Raw genomic sequence first — 25,064 nt, 5'->3', positions numbered from 1 at the left:
AGGTTTATTTGGTAATCTTTGATACCCACTAACATTCGAATTTTTGCAGTTGAATTATTCATCTGGTTATACTTACTCTGAGTGACAATATCCTTTGATATTGTTCTCCATGCACTTGTTGATGACCAAAACTTCAGTCCTTCCAAAAAATATGGGGAGCACAGCACCCCCTGACTAAACTAAACTCTTAATGTTGGATCAGATTGTCTACTGCCGAACAAGACCTCTGTCTTGCTAGGACCATCTAGGAAAGTCCAGAGAGATAGGATTAGACCTACTGAAATGTGCTCCCTCCAGATTTCATTCTAACTAGCTGTCCCAGAAGGATGCTGTGACTTAATTGTTGCAACAAATTCCTGATGATTCTTTTTCATTGCCTTCACCAATTGAAACAGTTGAACTGGATAACACTACACTGATTTAATGGTGACAGAAGAGTACAATATCTTCATTGCTGCCAAAGGCACAGAATATACAAGTGCTTTGTTTGAATATAATACAGAATAGAATAGTTAGGTTTGTTTGAATATAATATAGGAGAGAGAGAGAGAATAGAATATATAGATTGAATCTTCTATATTCTATATTTAGAATATTCTATATGTAGAATATAATCTATCTTTGTTTGGTTTGGTCCTGACTCTTCGTCCACCATTTCTGTAGTCATCTCTTAGTCTTCAGACGTGTTGGAAAAATTCAGCTGTTCATGGTATCCTCAGCACTCTTCTCTTAGGATCATATATAAAATTATTTTCAGGCTCTGTGTATAAATTGTATATAAAAGATAAATGAATTTCATGTTTAGACTTGGGTCCCATCTCAAGATACCTCATTATGCATATGCATATACAGGGTGATTCAAAAATAATGGTGCAAAGATAAAGCTGTTCTTATTTGGTTTTGCGAGGAAAGACTTATGGAGCTGGATATATTTAGCTTTGAGAAGAGATGATTAAGAGACAATATGATAGCCCTGTTTAAGTGTTTGAAAGGGTGTCACATTGAGGATGGAGCAAGCTTGTTTTCTGTTGCTCAAGAGACTAGAACACGGGACAGTGGATGCAAGCTACAGGAAAAGAGATTCTACCTAAACATAAAGAGGAATGTCTTGACAGTAAGAGTTGTTGGACAGTGGAACACACTTGCTCAGAATGGAGGTCTTTAAGCAGAGGCTGAATGGCCATCTCTCAGGGGTGCTTTCATTGTGGGTTCCTGCATGGCAGGGGGTTGAACTGCATGGCCCTTGTGGGCTCTTCCAACTCTATGATCCTACGATTTTATGATTCTTCTCTAACTTTCTTCTCTTACATGCTGCTCACCTGCCTGCATGTTCTTTAAAACATGATTCAAGCTTGGCTGCAGTTGGACTTTGAGAAGAAATAGAGGGGAGCTACTTTTATTGATCTGACCACATGTGACCTTTCTTCTCCTGGACATAAACTAGAATACAACCCACTCTTCTAGTTGCCTCACAGAGCTCTCCAGAAGGAGTCTTTTGACAGGATCACTAGCTCTAGTGGCACAAGCTTTACGGGGTTTTTCTGGTCCCTTGAGTTTGGACTGTTTAATCAGTCTCTCAAAATATAATTAATTTGGAGGAAATCAGCACTACCTCTGAGATCACCTCTGTCATGTCAGTGAGGGAGATGGTGGAAGTGGGTGATTCACCAACAGAATCAAAACACCTGCTGCCCCAGTCTCCTGTCACTAGCTGCTCACAATAAAACCTTGGTGATTGTTAGATAGCATACTTTAATAGGATCATGGACTTACATTAGGCTATTCTCACTCAACCCATTGGATTTTGCCACTTGGTGCATTTGAAAACCTGATGGATAAATTTGGATCAAATTGTTTTTCACCATGCACACTTAAAAAAAAAAACCTTGGGTGAATTTAAAGTTTGTATTTATGCATTGTTTCTTGACATAAATGAGTAGAGGTTTTAGTGTTAGACTATTGCCCTCTACTGTTCAGTATCTAGTACAGATATAAAACAGACTGCTGATAAATCATTACATTAACTATAATGATTACATGAAAAGACAGGCTTACTGCAGAACATAAAAAACCCAAAAGTAAAGTCCACGGAGGATTTTCATAAATTCAGCTTAGATGATGAGGAAATCAAAATAGTTAAAGACTTTCCATACCTTGGATCAAACACTGATAAGAACGGAGACTGCATTCAGGAAATAAGAAGAAGACTAGGAATGGGAAGGGCAGCTATGAAAGAACTAGACAAGATCCTGAAGTGTAAAGATATATAAGATGGCTATCTAGACTCCATTAGAGAGGCCATGGGCCTGAAACTTCAGTTCCTACGAAGAACAGTGTAGCATAGGGGGTTTGGAGAAGGCTCATCCATGTTGTCGTCATGTTTCAGGGTCGACTTGAAGGCAGCTGACAATGTACAATTGGTGGTTGTGAAAGCTTGACGGTGAAGAAATCTGATAAGAAGAAAATCAACCCATTTCAGATTAGCTTTGCTAGACTAGCCTCCCCTTACTGATGATATCATTGGCCTCGTCCTGTCCCCCCCCCCCCCCAATGAAGACACTTTTTCGCCCAAATCTAACCACAATTTTAGTGAATTTCCATTGGAATGTTTTACTTTTTCTTGTTGTTTAATCTCTTTTTAAAGTTTTGATTAATGTTTTTTTATGCTTAGGGGCAGGTGGGATATGGAATTGTTCTTTTTAACTAATTTTTAACTTTACGATGTTTTATTCTTATACTGTTGTAATCCACTTTGATTCCTTTGCGAAAAAGCAGAAATAAATTATTATTATTATTATTATTATTATTAATATTAATATTATTAATATTTGAAATGTGGTGCTGGAGTAGAGTTCTACAGATACCCTGGACTTCTAAAAAGATATGTATCCTAGAGCAAATACATGGATCCTAGAGCAAATCAAGCCTGAACTCTCCCTAGAAGCCAAAATGACTAAACTGTTGTACTTTGGCCAAATCATGGAAAGATATGACTCATTAGAAAAGTGAGCTTGATAAGGTAGAAGGCAGTAGGAAAAGAGGAAGACTGCATTCCAGCTGGATAGACTCAGTCTTGTATCCTGAGTCTGCAAGACCTCAGTAGGGCTGTTGATGATAGGATGACTTGGGATCTTTCATTCATGGGGCCAAAGTGTCATAAATCAACTTGATGGCAGTTACCAAAAACATGCAGTTTGTAATCTGTCAAGCCAAGCAAACTCACTAAAGGGTTTGATTGGTTGTCTCCCAGTTCCGTACTGCAGAACCTGAACAGCTAGTAAGTGGGTATTAACCATATGTCAGGGTGATAACCATATGTTGGTCTGTTATTAATCTGGTGGACCATAATTTTTTCAGGCCTGATATATCTCAGGCTAATTAGTTTGTTCTGCACCTTTCAGTCCTCCATATTTGTTTTTATATAGCTCAGGCTTTCTCAACCTATGACTCATGACTCTGAATCCAGTCTACTAATTACAATTAATTTATCAGGTGTTTACAAGTCTTGTTTGCACAGTTTTGCACACACTACAAAAACGCATTTGCTAATACCTTGGTTTGATTATTTTAATTATATTTTTGCCTTGCCTCTTCACTTTAAAAAAGTGCTCAAAGTGTTTAACAAGCAACCAAAAATAAATTAAAACAGCAAATACCATTAAAATCATCACAATAATGAAAAGTGCTTACAAGGCCTAGTTGTTAAGCTGTATCTTCATGTCCTTTCTAAAAGCAACAAGAGTGGTAAGCTGCCATAGCCAGCTAGTGGGCTGCCTATGAATATAGTGTTCAGTCTTCTAAGTCCCTAAATGTTGCTTTCATGGCTGCCATGTATCCCATCCCTCCCAATTCTTCTGTCAGTTTTCCTCTGAATGCGTATAGGTCCCTCTTTCCTTATAAATGCTAGCAACAATGTAGTTATCTCTCAGCTCCCTCCTCCAATCACCCTCATACAAATTGCTCATTGGACATTTTGGGAGAGGATGAAAAGAAGGCTGTAAGAGAAAAGAGGTATGGAAGGATATGTACATGCATAAGCATGCAGTTTTTGACCAGCATCACAGTCTACTCTCAAAGCAGAGGAGGTTATACACTCTGATATAGTTGCCAAAACTACTGATATCTTTACATTTTTCTTTTATCAGTCAGATATTTAATAACTTATAGGAGGCTAGGGATGCCATGCAGGTGGGTGAGACTGGTGGAAAAGGACAACACATGCACCTCTGGGATAGAGGAGGGCCTTCATCGAGAACCTGTTCAGACATGCAGTCATCCCTCTATTGATGACCCAGGGCTGATTAACACTATACAGTTACAGTGTTACAAATTTAGAATTATCAGCCAGAGTTCCTCTGGTGCCTTGGCAAACTACAAACCCCAGGATTCCATAGGATGCAGCCATGGCAGCTAAAATAGAATAATAGTGCTGTAATAAAAATCAGCATGTCCTTTGTAGACTATAGCTGTTGAAGAATATAGCATCAATGCTTGTAGCAATAGCTTGTAGCTACAGAGTTGGGAGAAAGGATGGGTCATCTTCATCATACCCACATAGATTATCTCTATTGTCACTTGGTCAGTGTGACTGTGTGAAGAGGTCACTTCCAAGCCCCCTCCCATTCTGCCAGAAGTTAAGAGATTTACAATCCTTTGTTCAGAGTTATCTCTCTTCTTCCCTCTTCACCTTCAGACAGCATGGATGCCCACAAGCCTGTCCTCTTAGGATGTTGTTCTTCTTACTCGCACACATGAGGGTCAGCGTTAGGGACCTTTGTAGTAAGTATAGTTTTCTCTACTGATTAGTTATTTGCTAGAAGCTCAGAACTAAGTCCTGTACTAAATACTTGTGGCGCATGGACTGCTTCTGCTGCTGCTATGATTAACATATAAATACCAAAACTACATTTTTAACCATTTCCTAACAATAACAAAACCTTTGACTGCATAGATCAGTGATAGTATACCTTTTCAGAGCCGAGTAAAAGTTATTCCAGCACTGGGTGTTACCTGGTGCCGGTGCCAGGACTTCCACCCTCCACAGGTGGGACTTCTGCCCTTTGAGGCACAGGACTTCCAGTGTGGGACTCCCCCCCCATGCCTTTCTCAGCCTCCAGCTATCTTTGGAAAGGCAGCTGGAGGCCAGGAAAGGTCTAGGAGGAGGAGGAACAGGTGTGTGTCTGTTCTTCCTTCTCCCCTTGTCCCTTTCCCGGCATGCTCCGGAGAGGCAGCTGGTGGCTGGGAAAGTCTGGGAGGAGGAGGAACAGGTCCACCTTTTCTCCACTGGGTGCTGGGCCAAATAGCGTGCCATAGGTTCGCCATCATGGGCATAGATAATGAAAACCTATGGAACACTCTCAAGGTTATGGGAGTGTCACTACGTTTGATAATCCTGATGAGAAATCTGTACTTAGGACAAGAGGCTGTTGGGCACAACATGAGAAGGCATGACTCGTTAGAAAAGAGAACAATGCTGGGGAAGGTAGAAAGCAGTAGAAAGAGGGGAAGATCACATGCAAGATGGATGGACTCAACCAGAGGTGCCTCAGGCCAGAGCCTGCAGAACCTAAGTAAAGTGGTTGAGGATGGGGGGCTTGGAGATGTCTCATCCATAGGGTCACCATGAGTTGAGGCAGTAAACAACAAACAGCAGCTATATAGTGTGAATGGGCCCATGATCCTAGTCCCTCTCTGCCATTAGTAAAATGGTGATATCAGTTATTTGTCTGATTTGTCTGTTATTTGCTTGATGGGCATCTTGTTATGATGAGAAAGAAAGGGATGATAGAGTAGTTTGTATATTAGAAGTGCTTAAAGATTTTGGTAAAACTAGGATAATAATTTTTTAAGAAGGAAAGAATATACCTGAAGATTTCTTCACTTTGGCAAGGAAGATAAGGGCTGTCTTACTTCCAGTTATAAAGGAAATTTTTGAACATCTTTTGGGACTAACATGAATATTGTCTAATTCTCTGTGTCAAAAATACTTTTTCCTATGCAATAATAACAAAATAATAATGATACCTTGCAAATTCTGAATACAGAAGCTACATTACTGTGTAACCATATTGTTTACCTTTGTAAAGGAAGAATGACTTATCTGCTGGATACCTTTTTCCCCCTCCTCTTCCCTCTTTCCTTCCTTTTGCAACAAGATTTAATATTTGATGCTTTCCCAGTGCCTGGATCTCATAGTCTCTGAACAAACGCTTTTCAAAATGAAAAAGCATTTGGTAATTCCATTTTACTGCCATGTGGTGGTACTAGTTGTGCATTTTGGCAAGTCTCAAAATCTACTACCAATCAGTATTTTTTTAAAAAATCAATTTACTGGTAAGGGGTAATGAGATGACTGATTGAAGTAACAATGTTTTGTCAAAAAAAATGATTTATACAGCACCTTCACTTCCTTTTCTCATGTGCTACAGATGTTTATCACCTTGTAAAAGACATTGAAGATGATATCGTTTGGCTTTCTCAGAAAGCATTTCAAAACACAAACCACATCTTGTAGCAGTAGCAGTCTTGGCAATTCTTATACATTTGTGCAGAACTGGAATGACATTGATTTATTAGTTCAAAACAAATGTGTGTTAAAAATCACCTTTTCAGTTCAAACACTGATTTGTTTTATCCAGGAAGGAGTGGTAATGTATTTAGGACACACCATGAAATGCTGCAATATGAAATGTCCATGTTTCTTGCCATTCCATTAATTCCATTCCACCCCACTCTGGTTTTCTGTTCTCCCAATGAGCCACCATTCTGTGCTCACTGAACATGACCGGTCTTCTCTGGGCTCTTATTGAGGATGTGGGTTTTTGGTTTTGATTTTGGGGTTTGGGAGGGCCACCAAACAGTTTTTATTAATTATTTACATATTATAGCCTTCCTTTCTCCCAGCATGAAACCCAAAGTATATTTTTTCCTAGAGACTGTTCATGCTTCTTTAAACCTTATGTTTTCCCCAAGTGTTATAGTACAGGCATACCTCTGTTAACAAAACCTCTGACAAGGAAGCTTTTTTTCCCAAAGTCTTTTTACACCTGCCCAACTCCCATTTTCTTTCTTGTCTTCTATCTAGCTGGAAGATTTTTAGCGGCAACAGAATTGAGAGATTGGTAAAGGGAGACTGAAGAAATGTAGACTTTTAGTGTCTGGTTGAAATGGCTTTTCTACAGTAAACAATGCAATGAAAGCTTGAATTGGAAAATAATGGGATTCTACTCTACTCTGTCCTACTTAGTTGTATGTTCTTGCCTACAGCAAGCAAAGTAGACAGTAACTGTTTCCAAAATCCCATGTTGAGCATGCATAAACAGCAAAATAGAAAGAAAAACAGTTTGGCTTGCTTCACCAGCTAACTTCAGCATGTTTAAAAACCCTACCTCTATATGTTTGGCCACCAAAATGGAAATCACAGAGGCTGATGAAAGAAAGAAATAATCCCTGAATGCATTTTAGAAGTAGCTTTCACATAGTCTTTCACAATAATTCATTGTTTTCCTGTCTGATTTTTCATTTCACGTGTGCACATTATTCGTTTTGAATAACAAATTTGCCAAAACATATTGAACTATTTTTGTGAACTTTTTAATGTTGTTTCCCTACTTTTTCCATGTTATTTTTCTGGTACTACGTTTTCTGTTTTAAAAAAGCCCAAGAACACATCTATTTTATTAACTGAGGTAGATCTTTGCTTCTCTCTTTTTCATGAGAGATAACATTATACTTTTATAACTAATATTGCTTGGAAAGTTGAGATCCAATTTAATACAGTACTCCCACACAGTTTTACTTTTCTTCATGACATTAACCAGCATTCTCTGTTACTGAACATGTCTGATCTTTGTTGGAAAGTTTCAGGGGATTTCTCATTTGAGGCTTTTCTTAAGTGTTTCTAGTATTTCCACAAACTTCTGGGCCATTTTTCTTACACATAAGGTGATGTTATGGCTGTGTAACATCCAGGATTTGGAGAATTAAAATGCAGATTGTAATGAAAATAGCTCTAGAAGTATTTCAAACACTATGGCCTGATAAAAATGGGCCACAAGTGCTGTCCTGGGGCTGAAGTTAGGGTTCAGGAGCATGAGCAACTGCATGCTCCCGAATCATACCGCGCCATAATGGCATGCCCCCATCTACATGGGGACCGCTATGATGACGTATGTGTGGTGCAGTGTCCAAATAGCATGGCGCTGTGTGGACATCATCAGTGTGTGCGATGACACCAATGGCACTGTGTGCACGCCCTAAAAAGAACAGAGTGGGTTCTTTTTTGGGCTCCAGAGGCTGTGGCATTTGGTTGCTAGAGCCTCTGTGTGTGGCAGAAAGGGATGGTATCTCAGTGCTCCTTTCTGCCTGTCTGTATTGGGCCTATGTTCTTAGCTTTGAGTTTGTTGTTGTTGTTGTTGTTGTTGTTGTTGTTGTTGTTGTTGCGTGCCTTTAAGTTGCTTCTGACTTATGGCGATCCTAAGGCAAACCTACCATGCAGTTTTCTTGGCAAGTTTCATCAGAGGGAGTATACCATTGACATCTTCTGAGGTTGAGAGATTGCAACTTGCCCAAGGTCATCTAGTTGGCTTACATGGCTGAGCTCAAATTTGAGTCATCCTGGGAAAAAGCAGGATCGAGACTCTTTTTCCTGCCCGTCTATTCCAGGCCATAGTTTCCAGAGTCATAAGCAAACATTCAAACCACTACACCATTCTTGCTCTCTTTGAATTTGTGTATAAATTTTTTAAAATGTAACTGACAGGACAAGTCAATTCCAAAGACTGACTTTTATCAAGACCATGAACTTCACATATTTTAGCCAATGCCCCATGATATGTCCCAAAATGTTTTTGAAAATCAGTTTTGTAAATACTTTGGCATGAGGAGCTGCAATTTTAAAGAAAGAAAGAACCAAACAGACCCAAGACTAAACAAGTTTAAATGCTAATTAGGTTCATAAAGATACTTTTTCAGATCTTTGGAATTCTTGCACAGTGATAATAACTCACTTCTACACATTGTTTTAGTGTTGATCTCATTGTGGTATCTCTAGTGCACCTATGACTTGTCTTGGGCTAGTTTACAGAACAGTTATCTGCTTCAGGATTCTGCTACTCCTCAATAGTGGAGTCTTTGGGATACAATAAAAGGGATCTCTGCAGAGTTGTGTTACTATCCCCTTGCCTTTATCACTAGTAAGCAGTCTGTTCCTGCACTTTCCACAAGTAAGGGCCAGATTTCTTCCAGCACAATTGGCTGCTCTTCTGTTGATAGTACTAATATGCCAAGTTTATAGAAACCATGGTCCATGGATGAGTGACAGGCTACAATGGCATTTAAACTCTTCTGAGTTTCTCTTTCCTGCATGAAGCACCTTACATTCTTTGGGATATTTTAATATATTACCTGTAATAAGGAGTATGATTCCAGCATACTTTACTCATTTTTAAAAGTTTAGCTGAATTGGTTAAAAAATAGCATTGATCTATTAAAAAGGTGTCTCTGATTAATTTGGTGGCACTTATTAAAATAACTTAATTATTTTAGATCTAAATATAAATTACCATTGGGAAAGGTCTTAACACAGGCGATTCTCTTCAGAGATGACATGACATCTGCAATCAGAATATACTCTTTTCTTCTAAGATTTTTCTCATATACAAATTTCACCTGTTAACCAGTTAAAATTCACATTTCTATATGGCTTAGTGGTTGTTGCTGCTACATTCTACCTTGTTTGTAGGATTTAGTTCACTGATCTCAGCTGAAAGCACTGCTGGAGTTTTCTGAAGGGTGGTATCCTGCTTTTTCAGGTCATCATCTGCTTGCTGCCTGCCAAGCTTAGTCACTACACTTCCTTCCTCTTTTTTACTCATGATAAAGCCACAAGGGGAGATCATGAGACATTTCTCTGAGATATCTGGACTTTGCAGACAACTCATGTCTCTTTGCAGCAGTGATAGAACCCTTTTCAAGCTATTGTAATGCTCTGCTAGTATTAACAGAGGAGTAAATGGCAAGCAGATGGCTGGAGCTTAAGCCACTACACTGCTTTAACAACTATTTATAGGTGCTGGAGAGGGATTGCTGGTTAATATTTAGAAGTATGTGAAATCTGTTATGACATGCAAAATACATGTATGCAGATGTCATGCATTTCACCACAAAATATTACATTGTTATGTTCCATCATCAGCATAACCTATGGCTCTATACCAGTTGTAACTTATAAGCTGGCATCTTGTTAGTCACATGTGGGTTGTGTAGTGTTGATGTAGTTTATATCCACATGTGGACATTTATGTGACACTGAGTGGATGTTGGATTGCAACCACAATGTATTAGTAGAACAGTTAATGTATCAGTTGCTCACCAGGCACCAGCTTTTTAGTGTTCTCTAAGGCACAAGGGACCGCACTGCAAACATACGATGGCTAATGGAACACATCAAGGAATTCCAGAAGATCAGCATTTGCTTTATAGACTATAGCAAAGCATTTGACTGTATAAATCACAAAAAGGAATGGAATGCACTCAAGGATATGCAGGTGCCAATACATCTGATGGTCCTGATGAGAAATCTGTACCAAGAATTCAGAGAAACAGAGTTATTCCCAGTAGGTAAAGGAGCCAGGCAAGGCTGTATCCAATCACCCTATTTGTTCTACGTATATGCTGAAAACATCATAAAAAAATCAGAGTTAGACTCAGAAGGAGGAGTAAAGATAGGAAGAAGGAACATCAAAAACCTAAGGTATGCGGATGGCACAATAATACTGGTGGAAGACATCACACACATGGAACAGTTACTGAGGAAGGTCAAAGAAGAAAGTGCAAAGGCAAGATTAATGCTGAACATAAAGAAAACAAAAATAATAACTACAGAAGAAATACATAAATTCAACCTAGATGATGAGGAAATTGAAATAGTAAAAAAATTCCCATACCTAGGGTCAAACACTGGCGAGAAAGGTGAGTGCAGTCAAGAAATAAGAAGACTAGGAATGGGTAGGGCAGCTTATGAAAGAACTAGAAAAGATCCTTAAGAGTAAAGATGTACAAGTGACCACTAAATTAGAATCTTTCCCAGCATTGTATTCCCCACCGTCATGTACAAATGGGAGAGTTGGATAGTAAAGGAAGCAGACAGAAAGAAAATCAATGCATTTGAGATGTGGTGCTGGAGAAGCGTGCTGAGGTTACTGTGGACAGTCAAAATGGCAAGCAAAATCAAACCAGAAATCTCCTTGGAAACCAAGATGATTCAATTGAGACTGTCAGACTTTGGACACATAATGAGAAAGCATGGATCACTAGAAAAAACAATAATGCTAGGAAAGGTGGAGGGTAGAAGAAGGAAAGAAAGGCTGCATACAGATGGATGGACTCAACCAGTAGGGTTGAGGCATGGGTTTGCAGGGCCCAGGCATGGGTTTGCAGGGCCCAAACAGAGCAATGAAAGATAGGGAGTCTTGGAGATGTCTCATTCACAGGGTCATCATGAGTCACACTCAAGGGTTAACAAACAAAACAAAAAATGGTCTTTAAGGAAAGAGTTGTGTAGTATCTCAAGCTGTCCAGAAAGCTAAAGGATGTAGAAAAAGAGCTTGTGTTTTGTAACAGTACAAAAAGGAGTTACAGAATGCAGATTTTTGATCTATAACTTAACCCAGCCATGGCCTCACAAAAGGTATTCCCTCCATTCTCTAAGATAAGGATAACAGTACTAGTGTTCCTTTGAGACTGATGTATGCTGACCAGATATATTCTCTCAGTGTTGATTTTAGGAGAAGATGCATTTAGATGGTTGTGTATTGTATCTATAAATATGTGTTGCTGTTATTGTGTGTTACTAGCAGCGGCAAAACTTCTTTGGGTGGTATGCACACTCACACAAAGAAGGTCCAACTGTCCTTATCTACAAGAAAATATGTGAGAGAAAGAATAAAATATGGGCATAGGGTGGATTTTGAGAGGGCTCTTGCTTGTGAGAAACTATAGATAAAGTGACTGTGGGAACAATTTGCCTCATTATGGAAGGATGGAGGTCACAGTTCAGATAGCCTGGAGGAGAGTTCATAAAATTTGTCAGGTATATTTAGAATGTTTATAAAACCATTTTGTGGTTTTCAGAAGGTGGAACTAGTTGGAAATTGCCTTAACAGTATACTTAAGGGTTGGGAAAAGAAGGGTATTTCTACAGTCAGGCATAACCTTTGTTATTCCTATCCTGGTTGGACAGGCACCTTTGTCTACTCTACAGCATCAGCACTAAGAAATGTCACCTGATATCCAACAAACTGGTTTCTATGATGCTACTATGGGGGCAAGACAGACACATGCATATAATACTACTTTTACTTCTTGTGTCCAAGAACACAAACAGTGTCACTAAGGCGCTTTACAGACTGCCTAAAAAGGGCGGTCTGCCGGCGCCATCATTTGCTGCGCGAAGGAGCCCCAGCGGCCAAACCTCAAGGCTCCTTCATGCAACAAAAAAGAAGCTGCAAAATGCAGCTTCTTCTTGCGGCGCGGAAATGACATTGCAAAGCGCCAATGGCGCACTAGTGGCGTCATTTCTGCTGTGCGATGTGCGGACACTAGGCGTCCGCGATGTCAAAATGGCGGCTCCCGTGTAGAATGGGCACTGCCATTTTGTACACACTCGGTGCGTACTAGGGTTAGGGGCGTCCGGAAAGGACGCCCCTTTCTAACCCTAGTACGTGAGCAGCACTTACTCTTTGCCCGTCTGTAACGGGCTTAAGATTGATATAAATCCACCCATTTCTTCAGAGTGATCAGCTGTCAAATGTCTCTCCTTGGTTGTTACATTTCCCCCTATTTATTCCAGGTAAATTTCAACAAGGTAACCATCATCAGTTCTTCCTTCCATGTAATGCAAGTAATCCTACAGCCTAGCAAAGCCTCTTTTTTACTGATAGGGTTACTTTTAGTAGATAGGAACTAAAACTTTCTTCTCCAGTTGACACGATTACTATTTATGAGGAATAGAATTTTGTTGACTGACATTAGATCTGGTGTGTCTGAGTTCTATTTCAGTAGTGGTAAGAACTGCTGACCATTGCAAAACTCACACATTTGTTTTAGCTTTTGTGGATATGCTTTTCCTCCCCCTTCAAGCCTCATTGCAAAATAAATCTTTAATCTTAAACCTAAAATACACAACTCCTCAGTAGTTTGCACTAGAGCCATAAAATTAATGAGATTTAAGATAGTAACAGTTTAACTTATATCTAGTGATTTTGATGGGTCTGTTAGAATCATGATTAGGTTTGGTTTCAACTATTTATTTACAGGGAGGGTGTTAGATGTAGCCTCCATTTTGGACAATTCTTGCAATTGCTCTTCCGTGGCCAAGAGGTTGGGCTATGGGGCTTTTATGCCTGTTATTTTTAATGGAGGGCTGATGTATTTGTATTTTAATCTTTTGTATTGTATGGATTGTTTTAATCTCTGTTGTAAGCCGCCCTGATCGCAGGAAGGGCGGGATATAAATAAAAATTTTATTTATTATTTATTTATAGATTGCTCTGTAGCAATTTCATACCATTCTCAATCTCCAGATGAAATTAAAAACATTGCCAGTTTTCTTAAAGGCATTACCTTATTAGTTTTCTTTTTAATTCCACACTGTTGTGAGTCATGTAGTAGGGATCTTTCATCTTATGTAATTCTAGCACTATGATTCTTCTTTAACTGTCATGGCTACACCTGGTGGATTCCTTGAACTTGTAGCCTGCTGAGACATTATTGGTATCTGGCAGAGAATGGTAGGTATCCCTCCCAAAACTATAAATCCCAGGATTCAATAGTATGGAGCCAGTGGAGATAAAGTGGGTTCAAACTGGTATAAATATCTCCATTGAGACTTACAGCAATTGGCAGACGTTCCTGGGGAGGGGGGATTGCTATTTAAGTCTATTCTACTATCTCATATTGATTTGGCTTAATATTAAAGTTATTCAGCTTTCTCTGGGTCACATTTTTAAAGTCTTTTTGACTGCAGTGAAAATATTAAGGACATGTTAAGTTCTCAGTGCCATGGTGAGCAAATCTGTCAGGCCTGAAGGCCAAGTCTTAATGCCAGAGTGGGCAAATTATGTCTCTTGAGCTGTATATGGTTCCTCAGAGATATTTCTTTGAAATTCCTGACTCCCAGCGACTGCCCTTTCTCTGAAAAAAAGAAAAAAGGAGTCAATTACTTCTCCTGGAAACTTGTAGGAGCCATAATTCTCCTTTAAATAGATTGTATCTCTTCCTGCATTGTTTAGCAGGAAAATGCTGTTTTTGAAAATGAAAAGTGAATTTCTGGTCACTTTTGCATTTGAGCATTTTGGGAAGTCCATGTAATCCCTGCAGTATCCTATGAACATAAGACTGCTGCATGAATGGAAGTCCATTCCCGCCCCACCCCCCTTAGAACAGCATGTGCCATCAGTCTTAGGTTAATTAATGGTTGATATTATTTAAAAGAACCACTTATATAATTCTTTATTATATTAATCTCAAATGTTCAACTTGACATGAAGTTTAGTATTATAGCAGTGGTTGAAAAAGCACATAGACTTGGACACTTGACTGATGACTTACCCCTTTTCTTGACCTAACTTCTTCATGTTCAGGAAAAGCGTAGGAGCATAAACAAGTTAAAAATTACATTCATTGGATTTTGCCAATAGGTTGTTTTAATTGATTGATGTATCTGTATATTGGTCTAAAGAAGAGAAGTCAATTACTACTACATTTTTTTTCCAGAGAAACAGCAAAACCCTTCTTGACTTGGGAGTTTCAATCCTAAAAACAGGCAAAAGGCTAAGCAGTAGGCTGCTTTTGAATACCTCTTTATTTTACCAGGTAGTAGGCTAAACATAGAAATATTTCTAACCCATTGTAGTTGTCTGTACATTGTCTTTAAATGGGAAGAAACTGCACAGGAACTGGTAAGAGCATTGGCTCCTGTTCTTCTACTAGTTTGAACTCTGCCACTGTTGCACACCTGCATGAACAGCTGCCCATATTCGTTGTCTGTTACAGAATAACTGTTTTTAGGTCCTGCTCCACACCCATTTATAGCATCAGGAAATACGAGAACTGTAATGAAACCTACGAGCCAATTTTCATTTGATTTGTCTCTAAAAATATTATAGATCGCCTTTGCCATCCAAACCCCATTTCCCGTTTTTCCTGCTGCTGGGATTCCTGCCTAGAACGCTAGTGCCTTGTAAAACTTTGAACTACCTCATACCACAGTAATTCTCATCTGTATGGATAAATCTTATGTAATAGGCATTGCCTCAAATATTATTCTTTTTTTAAAAAAACCTTTTTGAAGAGATAATTTTAAACTGATTTTTCGAAGTCTGAGTTTTGTACTTGGTATTCTGTTATTTAGTGAAAGAGGTAACTTTTTTCTTTGCATATTTGTTCAGTTTTTAGCATTTCATATGCTTTTTCTTATCCCAGCAAAGTTATTTTGGTTTTGTTGCTGCCGAAACACAACTGTCTTTACTGTATACATATTTAAGATCAAAAACCAAACAAAAGATTTCATCCTGATCCAAGAAATAGCTTTCTAATGCTGAGAGATGAAAGCATGTACGTACAAGAAGCATACAAAAAATGGTCCAGGATCAGGATACAAAGGAACAAACCAATTGAAAAAAACAACAACCAGTATGTAAAGTAAATACAAATTACAACAAAGAACTTCTGGGTGCAGATGTTGCTGAACATGTGTAAGAACACACCCACCTCTCCCTTTTGTTTATTATCATTTTATCTTTGTATTATTTTTGGATACTAACTGAGTAGGGGTCTTTTTTCCCTTTTTGCTTGGACTGACTTCCCATACAACAACAAAAAAGTCCCCTTCTGAGTGATATCCTGGCTTTAGAATCTCCTGTTTTCATTGATTGTTGTCTGTTTGAGCTCTTAGTGTAACACATGTTCTTGGATATGTATAAAACATATTCTTATGGGAACTATGTGATTGTTGAGGAATCATATGGGCAGACTGGACAGTTGCCACCCCCACCTTCAGAAAAGGCACCATTAGCACAGAAGATAGGATTAGTGGTGGTTGTTCTTAGTTTGCCCAGTGGGAAACACTATTTAATGGGATTAGCCCAGGGGCTATCAATAATACATACCGATAAACATTTATGATCCTAAATGGACTGTGCATGGAAAAGAAAGCAGCACCAGTTTGGAATAAGTTACTTAGCTGTTGCTCCTTGATAATATTTTGAAAGTGACATAAAACAGTCAAGATACTTTCTCCTGAAAACCCTTTATTTTCCCAATTATATGATTTCATATCATTTGCTGCCTATGAAAAAGTAAATATTATCAAATATTTCCTTTGCTATACCTCATTTTACATCTCTCAGTTGCTATGGTGCCAGCCACAGGAGTCAAGAGTGTGTGGAGACATTCAGTCTAATACTAATTTATCTTTTTGGTAGAAAACTAGTTCATAAAGTGATTCATATCTCTTGTTGGTTTATGAAGAATGAAATACAGAAATATACAGGACACTGTTATGCTCCATGATAAAAACATTATGGGGAAACATACAACATGAAAGTAAATGTTAGTTGTTGGTTTTCTTGCTGTGGCTGCTGTGGCATGTACCACATCACCCTCCAAACCTAGAATATTGGTTTCTTGGAGGGGCTTTTGCCAATATCAGCATTTTCTGAACTCAAGATACTGGATGTATGCTTCAGATAGCATGTGCACTTTATTGTGCTTTCACTGTCTTGGAAGGGGAGACAGCTGTGTGCTTCCAATGTCACGGGAGCTTTCATCAGCTGCTGTTTTGACAGCACTTGATACTGAAATACTTCCTTGACGTCTCAGTATTTTCATTATTGTCCTTTTGTATCCTCTACATGCAAAGAAATAGATGAAAGGATCAAAACAGCAGTTTAAATTCATCAGGAATACAGTGTAATGGAGAGTCTTCTGGAAGAGTTGTTGATGACTGCATGGAATAATAGGAAGCACAAGTTTCTTGATCATTTGCACAATAATGGCAAGATGGTATGGTGTGAGACAGATGACAAAGACAACAATGATAAAAATAATAGTATTAATCGCCTTTTTGTTTGTTCCTGATTTTTCAGCTAGAGGATTTTCTTTTGCAGTTTGGCAAAGTTTGAAGCTAATTTTAGAGTAACAGATTAGTGTAACCCCAAGAGGAATTATATATCCAAGTAAGCAGGCACCAAGGAGGATCCAAGGAAGATGTTTGATCATTTTGTCAAAGTTTGGATATTCCATGCACGTTGTCTTACTTTCTTCTTTATTTGACATCTCATAAGTAAGTAACGGGAGAGTTTGGCCAAGTACAAAAAACCACACAAAACAGCTAATGTATGTGGCACATCTGACTCTTCTGATCTTGGTTCGTATAGGGTGGACCACAGCTACAAACCTGTCAACACTCAAACATGTCATAAAATTCACAGCTGCATAAATGTTTATGTAAAAGACAAGAGCTGTGAGCTTACACAACACTTCTCCAAATGGCCAATGAAAACCCATTGCATAGTATGCTATTCTTGCAGGTAAAGCTGTAGTAAAAAGAATGTCTGACACAACAAGGTTTGTTGAGTAAATAGTGGTAGAATTCAACTTCTTTCTGTTTTTAATTATCACCATGAGTGCAAGTCCATTTCCAAGTATTCCAATTATGAAAATAATACTGTATAATGCAGGTAAAAATATACGTGCTGAATCTTTGTGTTCATATAGATCACAGGTTGTATTGTTAGCTTGATGTGATCTTGCTGAGATTGTTGCCATAGCTAGTGTATCTCCAGGAAGTTCAGGAAGTCTAGAAAACAGCAGAAGAAATGGAAACGTTTTTGATGAATACAGGCAATCATGTGTCTGTTTACATTTAATATGGTAGCTAGGCATTTTGGAAAATCGTGGTAGCTTACATTTTGTCCACCCACTTTAAAAAGTCTTCACACAGTGCACAAAATATAATTTAAAAGCACAGTTAGCTAAATAACAGTAATAATGTTAAAACAATTATCTGTAGCAATAAGCTGAGACAGTATTAAGTTAGACTGCAGTACAGATAAAGTACTGCAGTGAAATCTTGACAAATACTATGAACTGTTGCCTAAAGAGTAGTAGTAATAATGCCTAGCAATACCTGGAGGAGATTCCAAGTCATAAGAAAAGGACTTCTCTCTAGTAAGCAAAACTAGTCTTTGGAACAGGATCAATGATGTATTGTTAGAAATAAGTGAATGAAAAATGAGACATGAGGATTGCTAGCTTGAGAATAGCTAATAGGGCAAACAATCCAAGAAGGAGGAAGTATTTATCATTATTTCCTCTGAGAGAGCCAGCGTGTTGTAGTTCTTTAAGCATTGGACAATGACTCTGTATACCAGAGTTTGAATCGCATTCAGCCATGAAAACCCAGTGGGTGACTTTGGGCATGTCACACTCTCTCAGCCTCAGAAGAAAACAAAGGTAACCCCCTACGAACCAATCTTCCCAAGAAAACCCAGTGATATGTTCATCTTAGGGTTGTCTTAAGTTGGAAACGAAAGCACACAACAACAGCAAACACATCATCTACATTCAGCACAGTGCCTCCTTATTTTACTAATACTTTTAAAACTTTGCCACTTGTGTACTACCACATTACCTTGTTCTTGTATTTATTATTTTTCTAGTGCAAACTTTTTCCTCCAGTAATTTCTTCACATTGCATGATTGAAGGGCATTTTGTTAGACAGCGGGATATCCTTGGTTTCCTGTGTGGAGTAAGAGTAATTAAGGAGTAAGATGTAATGTTTATGTGTGCTTGCCTACTTTATCTAGGTTGTTTTTTAATGTGTTGTCTTGTAACAGCAAGAGAAGTGGTTATGTGGCTTTCAGCTTCCAGACTTACATGAAGTTCTGCACTTTGCTGTGACTAGTGTGTTCTGTAGTAAGCAATCCAAATTGCTTAACAACACTATTACATAGCTGAATTGTGGCAGTACTATTTTAAACAGGATATTGCTCCAATTTGTTGTCAAATGGTTTCTGCATTTCTTTAGCTGTCTTAGATGACAAGAGTGTATTCTTTCTCTTCTCTGAACATCCATGGCATTTCCAATGTACCTTCAAAAGCAATAGCAATCCTTGCATATTTGCTGTAAAGTCTTACTGTGTTCAGTAGGTCTAGAACACCATGTGTATAGCCAGGCTGCAGTCCTTTGCATGCTATTCCTAGAGTAAGCCCCACGGAACATAGTAGAAGTTCCTTATCAGTAGACATGCATAGGATGTACTGCTCCATATTATAGAGGAATTTGACTGCAAGAACAAAAAGGAACATAGCTTGGGAAAGAAAACTAGAAAAAGGACAACAGATGCAGAAAAGAGGAAGGAAGAGACTTTTCTGACACAACTCCTACCGTTTTTTTTTAAATTTCAAGTGTCAGGAACCTTCTAATAGGAACCATGGTTAGCTACCACTGCTCCTCCAAATTTTGTGTTAGGTAGGTTTTAAAAGACTAGGTACAGTTGGCCTTCTGTGTCCATGAATTTTTTAATCCACATTCAACCATCCATGGCTTGAAAAGATACAAAAATAATACAAATTCCCAAAAGCAAGCCCTGATTTTGCAATTTTATATAATGGTCACCATTTCATTATGCCATTGTATTTAGTGGGACTTGCTCATCCACAGATTTTAGTAGCCACTGGGGATCCTGGAACCAAACTCCAGCAGATACCAAGGGCCTACTGTACAATAGAGGAAATGCACCGGCATTTTAACATTTCAGAAATAGATTGCACAAAAGAGCTCTGTCAAAATGTCAAAAGATTATGCATGAAATAGAAGATTTATAAACACAAATCCACGTGACATTATTGCAAAAGTGAGGATAAGATGATAGGATAGGACCCAAAGGTGGGGAACCTTTGGATCTCCAGATTTTTAAGATTTCGGTTTGCATGTTCCCTACCAAGCACAGGATATATGAGAGTTGTGGTCCAGATTATCTGGAAGGCCAAATGTTCCCCACCCTCAGTTGAGTGTATATTTGTTTTATGTGGAAGCAGTTGGTGATATATGCCTTCATGTTGTATTAAAGTGTATGGGCTGTGAAGAACTAGTTCTATGACCTGCTGACATGAATCCAGAGAGCTCACTTAGGTGCCAAAATGAGTACTTGCATGCATTAAACATTATTCAGTGAGAAATTCTATTGAGTTATTTTGGAAAACATAAAAATAACATGTATAATTTATCACTTTTATCTTTTTGAACTAATGTAGTTTTCTGACCTAGATCCGAAACACACTGCAAAAATAATCCAGTTTGAGACCGCTTTACCTGCCCTGCTTATTACCAAGGAATTCTAGGAACTCTAGTTTTGTGAAACATTTAGTCTTCGCTGTCAGAAAGCTCTGGTGCCACAATAAACTACAATTCACAGGATTCCCTGGCACTGAGCTAGGGCAGTTAAAGTGGTGTCAAACTGGATTATTTCTGCAGTGTGTTTTGGACCTTGTTTGCATGGAAATACTGGTCAGTGTTAATAAGTAAACCATTACCCCAACATTTCCATATTGGTCCATTAAGATAAGACTTGACTATTGAGGAGATTTCAGGCAAACTCTATACCCTGTTTAAGTGAAAGGCAGACTGTTTTTAAATGGTATAATTTTAAGTTTTATTAGAAAAGAGGACAGCTACTAAGTCTACCCTGTGCATATTTACTCATCCTTAAGACCATTGAAAACACTGGTTTTCTTCTGTATAAATAGAATACAGTTGCACAATTTGAAAATGGTTAAAATAAAAATAAATAAATAAATAAACAAATTAAAACACTGTAACAAAGTGTAGTACTGTATGTTAATCTGCCAAAAATTATTTTTTGAACCACTGACAACGTTAATTTTTTTTGGTAGGGTTTGTATTAGTTTAGCATAAAGGATAGCAAATTATGAAAACATATTTAGCAAATCACTAGGACTGCAATCCTATGCACACTTGTGTGGGAATAAGATCCATTGAACTCAGCAGAACTGACTTGTCAGTAAACTTCTGAATATATATATATTTATTCTGATTAAAGTGGAAGGACAGAGCATATAAAAAAAACTTTCTAATGTTTGAATACAACAATGCAAGGAAAGCTGTTTTAGTTAAAGGGAATAAAATTCCATGAAATAAAAAAGTGTTTGGAAGAAAATGTTTATTAGAAGTAGAATTTAAAGTTTATATTATCACATATTTAAACATCAACAGTAATTAAATAATAGTTTAATAAACACTGTAAACACTTATCCTTTGTCCTATAAATATCTGTCTTGAATCAGAATGCAATTTTTGTAGTATTTTTCCAATACAGCATGTGAGATGAATTAGGGCTTTGCCAAATGATATATTTTGTTTTAAAAAATAATACTGATGTTAATCCTCTCAGAATTTGTTTTTTAAAAAATTAGAACAAATATTTACTTTAAGCATACCTTTTTTTCCTTCTGATTATATCCCTCTCAGCTAAATAATATAAATTATGCTGATGGATTCTGTTGCACTAGACTTGACTGCGATCCTGATCTCTGCTACTGTTTATTACTGCTGCATGAGAAATATTCTTAAGTTATTTGTTGACACCTTATAACTATTAAATGTCTTTGTCCAAGGGACTAAAAGGTAATAACATCAATACTCACGTAATTGTAGTTCATGAAATCTTCCCTGTTGTGTTTGTATTTGCCACACATTTCATATGTAACTGTTTCCCCTTTGTATGCTGTTCTTAAGAATGATTTGGTCAGACTACCCTTTTATGGCGTTGATGGCATTTCCCCTCCCTATAGCTGAAGTATACCTCAAAAAAAATGTGGGAAGTGAGAACAACTATTCATTTCACTTTTTTCATGATTCTTTCTGTGTGCTAAAGACTTGTCTTTAAAAATACGTATATTGTAGCTTTTGTAGAACAAAATCTTGCTTCACAACCTGTGTTCTTTTAAATGATAAAATGACAAGTTGTGGTATTCCATGAAAGTAAGTTCAAATGTATAATATTTTATACAACTTTACACATCTTTGTCAGCCTTATCATACATGAGCTGCCAACGGCGTTGCTCAGTGATGCAAGTATCATAAATTCTTTATCTGCTGCAAGGGAGGCAGAACCTTCCTACCTCCATCCTACCATCGTAATGGCTCTTTAACTAAGACCAATCTAGATGACATGGTGTCAGCTATATGTTACTTGTTCTGGTTCTTCCCCATTCCCAGATGAAATAGGGAGGAGGTCTTGCCTTAACAATAGAAGCAAAACATAGGTCAAAGTGATAATTCTCTGTTATCAGTTTCTCCAGATATTTTCCTTTCTTCTCTAGACAACAATATAGAATTTTTTTCCCTCTCTTCTCTAGACATTTTTTTCTCTTCCTGGCACTATCGCCCTTCAGTACATTGCTTTTACTGTTGATACTCATGCACTGCAAAAGGACATTTTAGTTCTCCATATGCACTTTGGCAGAATATACATAGAGGTTGACCGACAATGGAGGCCACTGTAAAACATTTACCCATACACAGTGTACACTTGCCATGAACAGAGTCCCCTCTCCTCCATAAACAGAATTCAAAACTGTAATTCTTTGGTTGTCAGTAGGTTTGCCCCATTCAGGTATAACTGGAATTTCTAACAGTATAAACATAGAAATATATTGGTGAAAAAGTTTACAATGCAAGAAGTGTACTTCTTCATTTTATAACATTTGAATTTATTTTATTTCATCTTGTGTTTATTAGATGTTTAGTAGTACACACTCAATTCTGCATTTCTTTGGCATGAAGCATTTTAATAATATGCAATAATTAGAATTCTCATTGTGATCTGAAAACACTCCACAACTCAAGGCTCATCTAAATGGGCCAAATAAAATGGTCTCATCCTGTTTTCACAGGAACCTGTCTTCACAATGCAGGGCCAAACCTCGATTCAAATGCAGACTATCTTCACAACATACGGCCAGTTCTTCACCAGATCTGCCCTATCCCACCCTTAAACTGTTTTTTTTAACTTGCCTTTTTTTTCTCCAGATTTTGGAGGAAAACTCAGAGAACTCTGCAGCAGTGTTGGGCAGCTGTGTACACACATTTCCTGGTCTGTTGCTCAGCACCACCCCTGCTGGTGCAAGCCTCTCCCTCTGGGGTCACAGTAAGGTACCCAACCAAGTGATTGAGACTTGGTGCCTCATTTCTGACATCAAACAGAATAGCTTGTGCCAGCAGTGGTGGTGCCAAGCAACACATCAGGAATACATGTATAGACAGATGCCAGTATTACTAAAGAGTGCAGAAGTAATGGAAGGAATCGAAGGCAGCTCCAAGGCCAGAATACCCTGGCAGCAGCCTGGAGTATTCTGGCCGGTGTAGACGAGCTCCCAGACACTGTAAATTTGTTTTTCCTTGTACATGATGGTTAAAGCAAGATATTTGCACCCTGCCAAACTGAGTAGACACATTAACATTTGACCTCTTACATCTAACTCTGCCCATAGTAGCACTAGGTGTTGTCCACATAGACCAAAATGTTCCCTCCATCCTTGTGTTATCCAGTTCAGAAAACACAAGCCAAAACCTCCTTTTTTGCTCCAGAGTTTCCTGGAAACTCCATGGTCCTTACTTTGCCATGCCATTGCTCTTATTCAGATCCACTTGCCCAGTTGCCTTGTCTGATGTGGAGACGGGATGCCTGGACATGTGGATGCAGCCTGCCCCTCATTACCGCATCACATCTGGTGATGGGCTCCTGAGTAAGAACAATGGTACAGCAAGGTAGCAGGTCCCAGGTCAGTGTAGGAACACTGTGTAAACACCCACCCATCTCCATGCCAAGCCAGGGACCAACTGGGGCCAGGAGAACATGAGCTCATTCTGTGCTGTCCTGGCCCATCTGCTCAGACCCTGAGAGTAGCTGGTGTGGTATAATTGACTCTTTATTCTAATGCAGCAAATTGTGGAGTTGTGTAGAGGTAAGATCCCTCATTCAATTTAAAACATGATATCAGAGAATAAAATCAGTCAAAACATTACCTATTGTATACTAAAAGGAATTAATATCCATAAAGTTTATCAATATTTTGTTTATGCAAAACTAAGATTTATGTCCCATTTAAATGTGCAGTTCTCTGAGACAGGCACAATTTTTTAAGAAGAAATCCTAGTCTGACAATAAGATAAAATCAAACTTCATATGGGATTCTATGGCAAAGAATGAGGAAACTGAAGTTTGCTTGCATTTCTGAAAGGTTATATTGTCTGTATAAACCTGTGAGACTATAAAAATAGTCCATATTGGAGGAAATTGCCCAGGGGATCTACAAACCTAATTTCCCTGAAACATCTCTATGTGGGGGTGAGGTGGGGGAATTTTACATGAGTAAATTCCACAGTAACTGCAGTTCTTAATCCACGAACGTTGTAAATACAATACTGTCCACAGTCAGATTTGTTTAGTCACTCAGTAGAGTTAATCAGCCCTTGCATGCAAGCATATTTATATAACTTCTTTATGGGCTAAATTTTCATTGGTACTTTCAATGCAGAAAATATTAGTAATGCTTCATTAAACTATATGTTCTAGTGTTTATGGAAACTTGTTAGTACAGTGGTACTCAAACTTTTTACCCTTAGGAACCCACTTTACATCTACATGCAGACATTGTGTGTGTCCCCCCAACTCAGTGTAATATATGAATAAAATATTTTATTTAGTATATGTAGTTTCATTTGCACATTTATGCATATTCATATTTTAATATTTTATAAGGAAATACCAGGTCATATCAAAATCCATAATTTTTGTCCAAAAACATGCCCTAGAATTATACATGATGTCAACTTATAGTTGAGTGTATACGGTAATTACTTCAGCCTCAGGCCACATCTGCAAGGGAAAGTACACAAGTATTTTCTGGCTCAGAGAGGTTTCCCACAAGACGATTGTTACAGTAGGAGTATCCCCACAGATCAGTTTCACCAGGG

The 25,064-nt window shown here is 38.2% G+C and overlaps 2 protein-coding genes across 3 annotated transcripts in view; one reads left to right on the top strand and one right to left on the bottom strand.

Moving 5' to 3' along the window:
* The window catches only part of UBAC2 (UBA domain containing 2), a 104,896-nt gene that overhangs the window by 28,187 nt on the left and 51,645 nt on the right, over positions 1-25,064 (top strand). The window lies entirely within an intron of this gene.
* Positions 14,569-22,228, bottom strand: GPR183 (G protein-coupled receptor 183). 2 transcript variants are annotated; one of them, XM_042458089.1, is made up of 3 exons: positions 21,731-22,227; positions 18,695-18,803; positions 14,569-17,860 (listed from the first exon to the last, which is right to left on the bottom strand). In XM_042458089.1, the coding sequence occupies exon 3, from the start codon at positions 17,827-17,829 to the stop codon at positions 16,774-16,776; it is 1,056 nt and encodes a 351-aa protein (XP_042314023.1). In that variant the 5' UTR covers positions 17,830-17,860; positions 18,695-18,803; positions 21,731-22,227; the 3' UTR covers positions 14,569-16,773. The 2 variants fall into 2 exon arrangements, with proteins under 2 accessions (XP_042314023.1, XP_042314024.1); XM_042458090.1 differs by lacking the exon at positions 18,695-18,803 and having other exon boundaries at positions 21,731-22,228.

The sequence above is a fragment of the Sceloporus undulatus genome, chromosome 3 (assembly GCF_019175285.1).
Source record: "Sceloporus undulatus isolate JIND9_A2432 ecotype Alabama chromosome 3, SceUnd_v1.1, whole genome shotgun sequence".
NCBI lineage: Eukaryota > Metazoa > Chordata > Lepidosauria > Squamata > Phrynosomatidae > Sceloporus > Sceloporus undulatus.
This window is presented reverse-complemented; position numbering and strand designations above follow the sequence as displayed.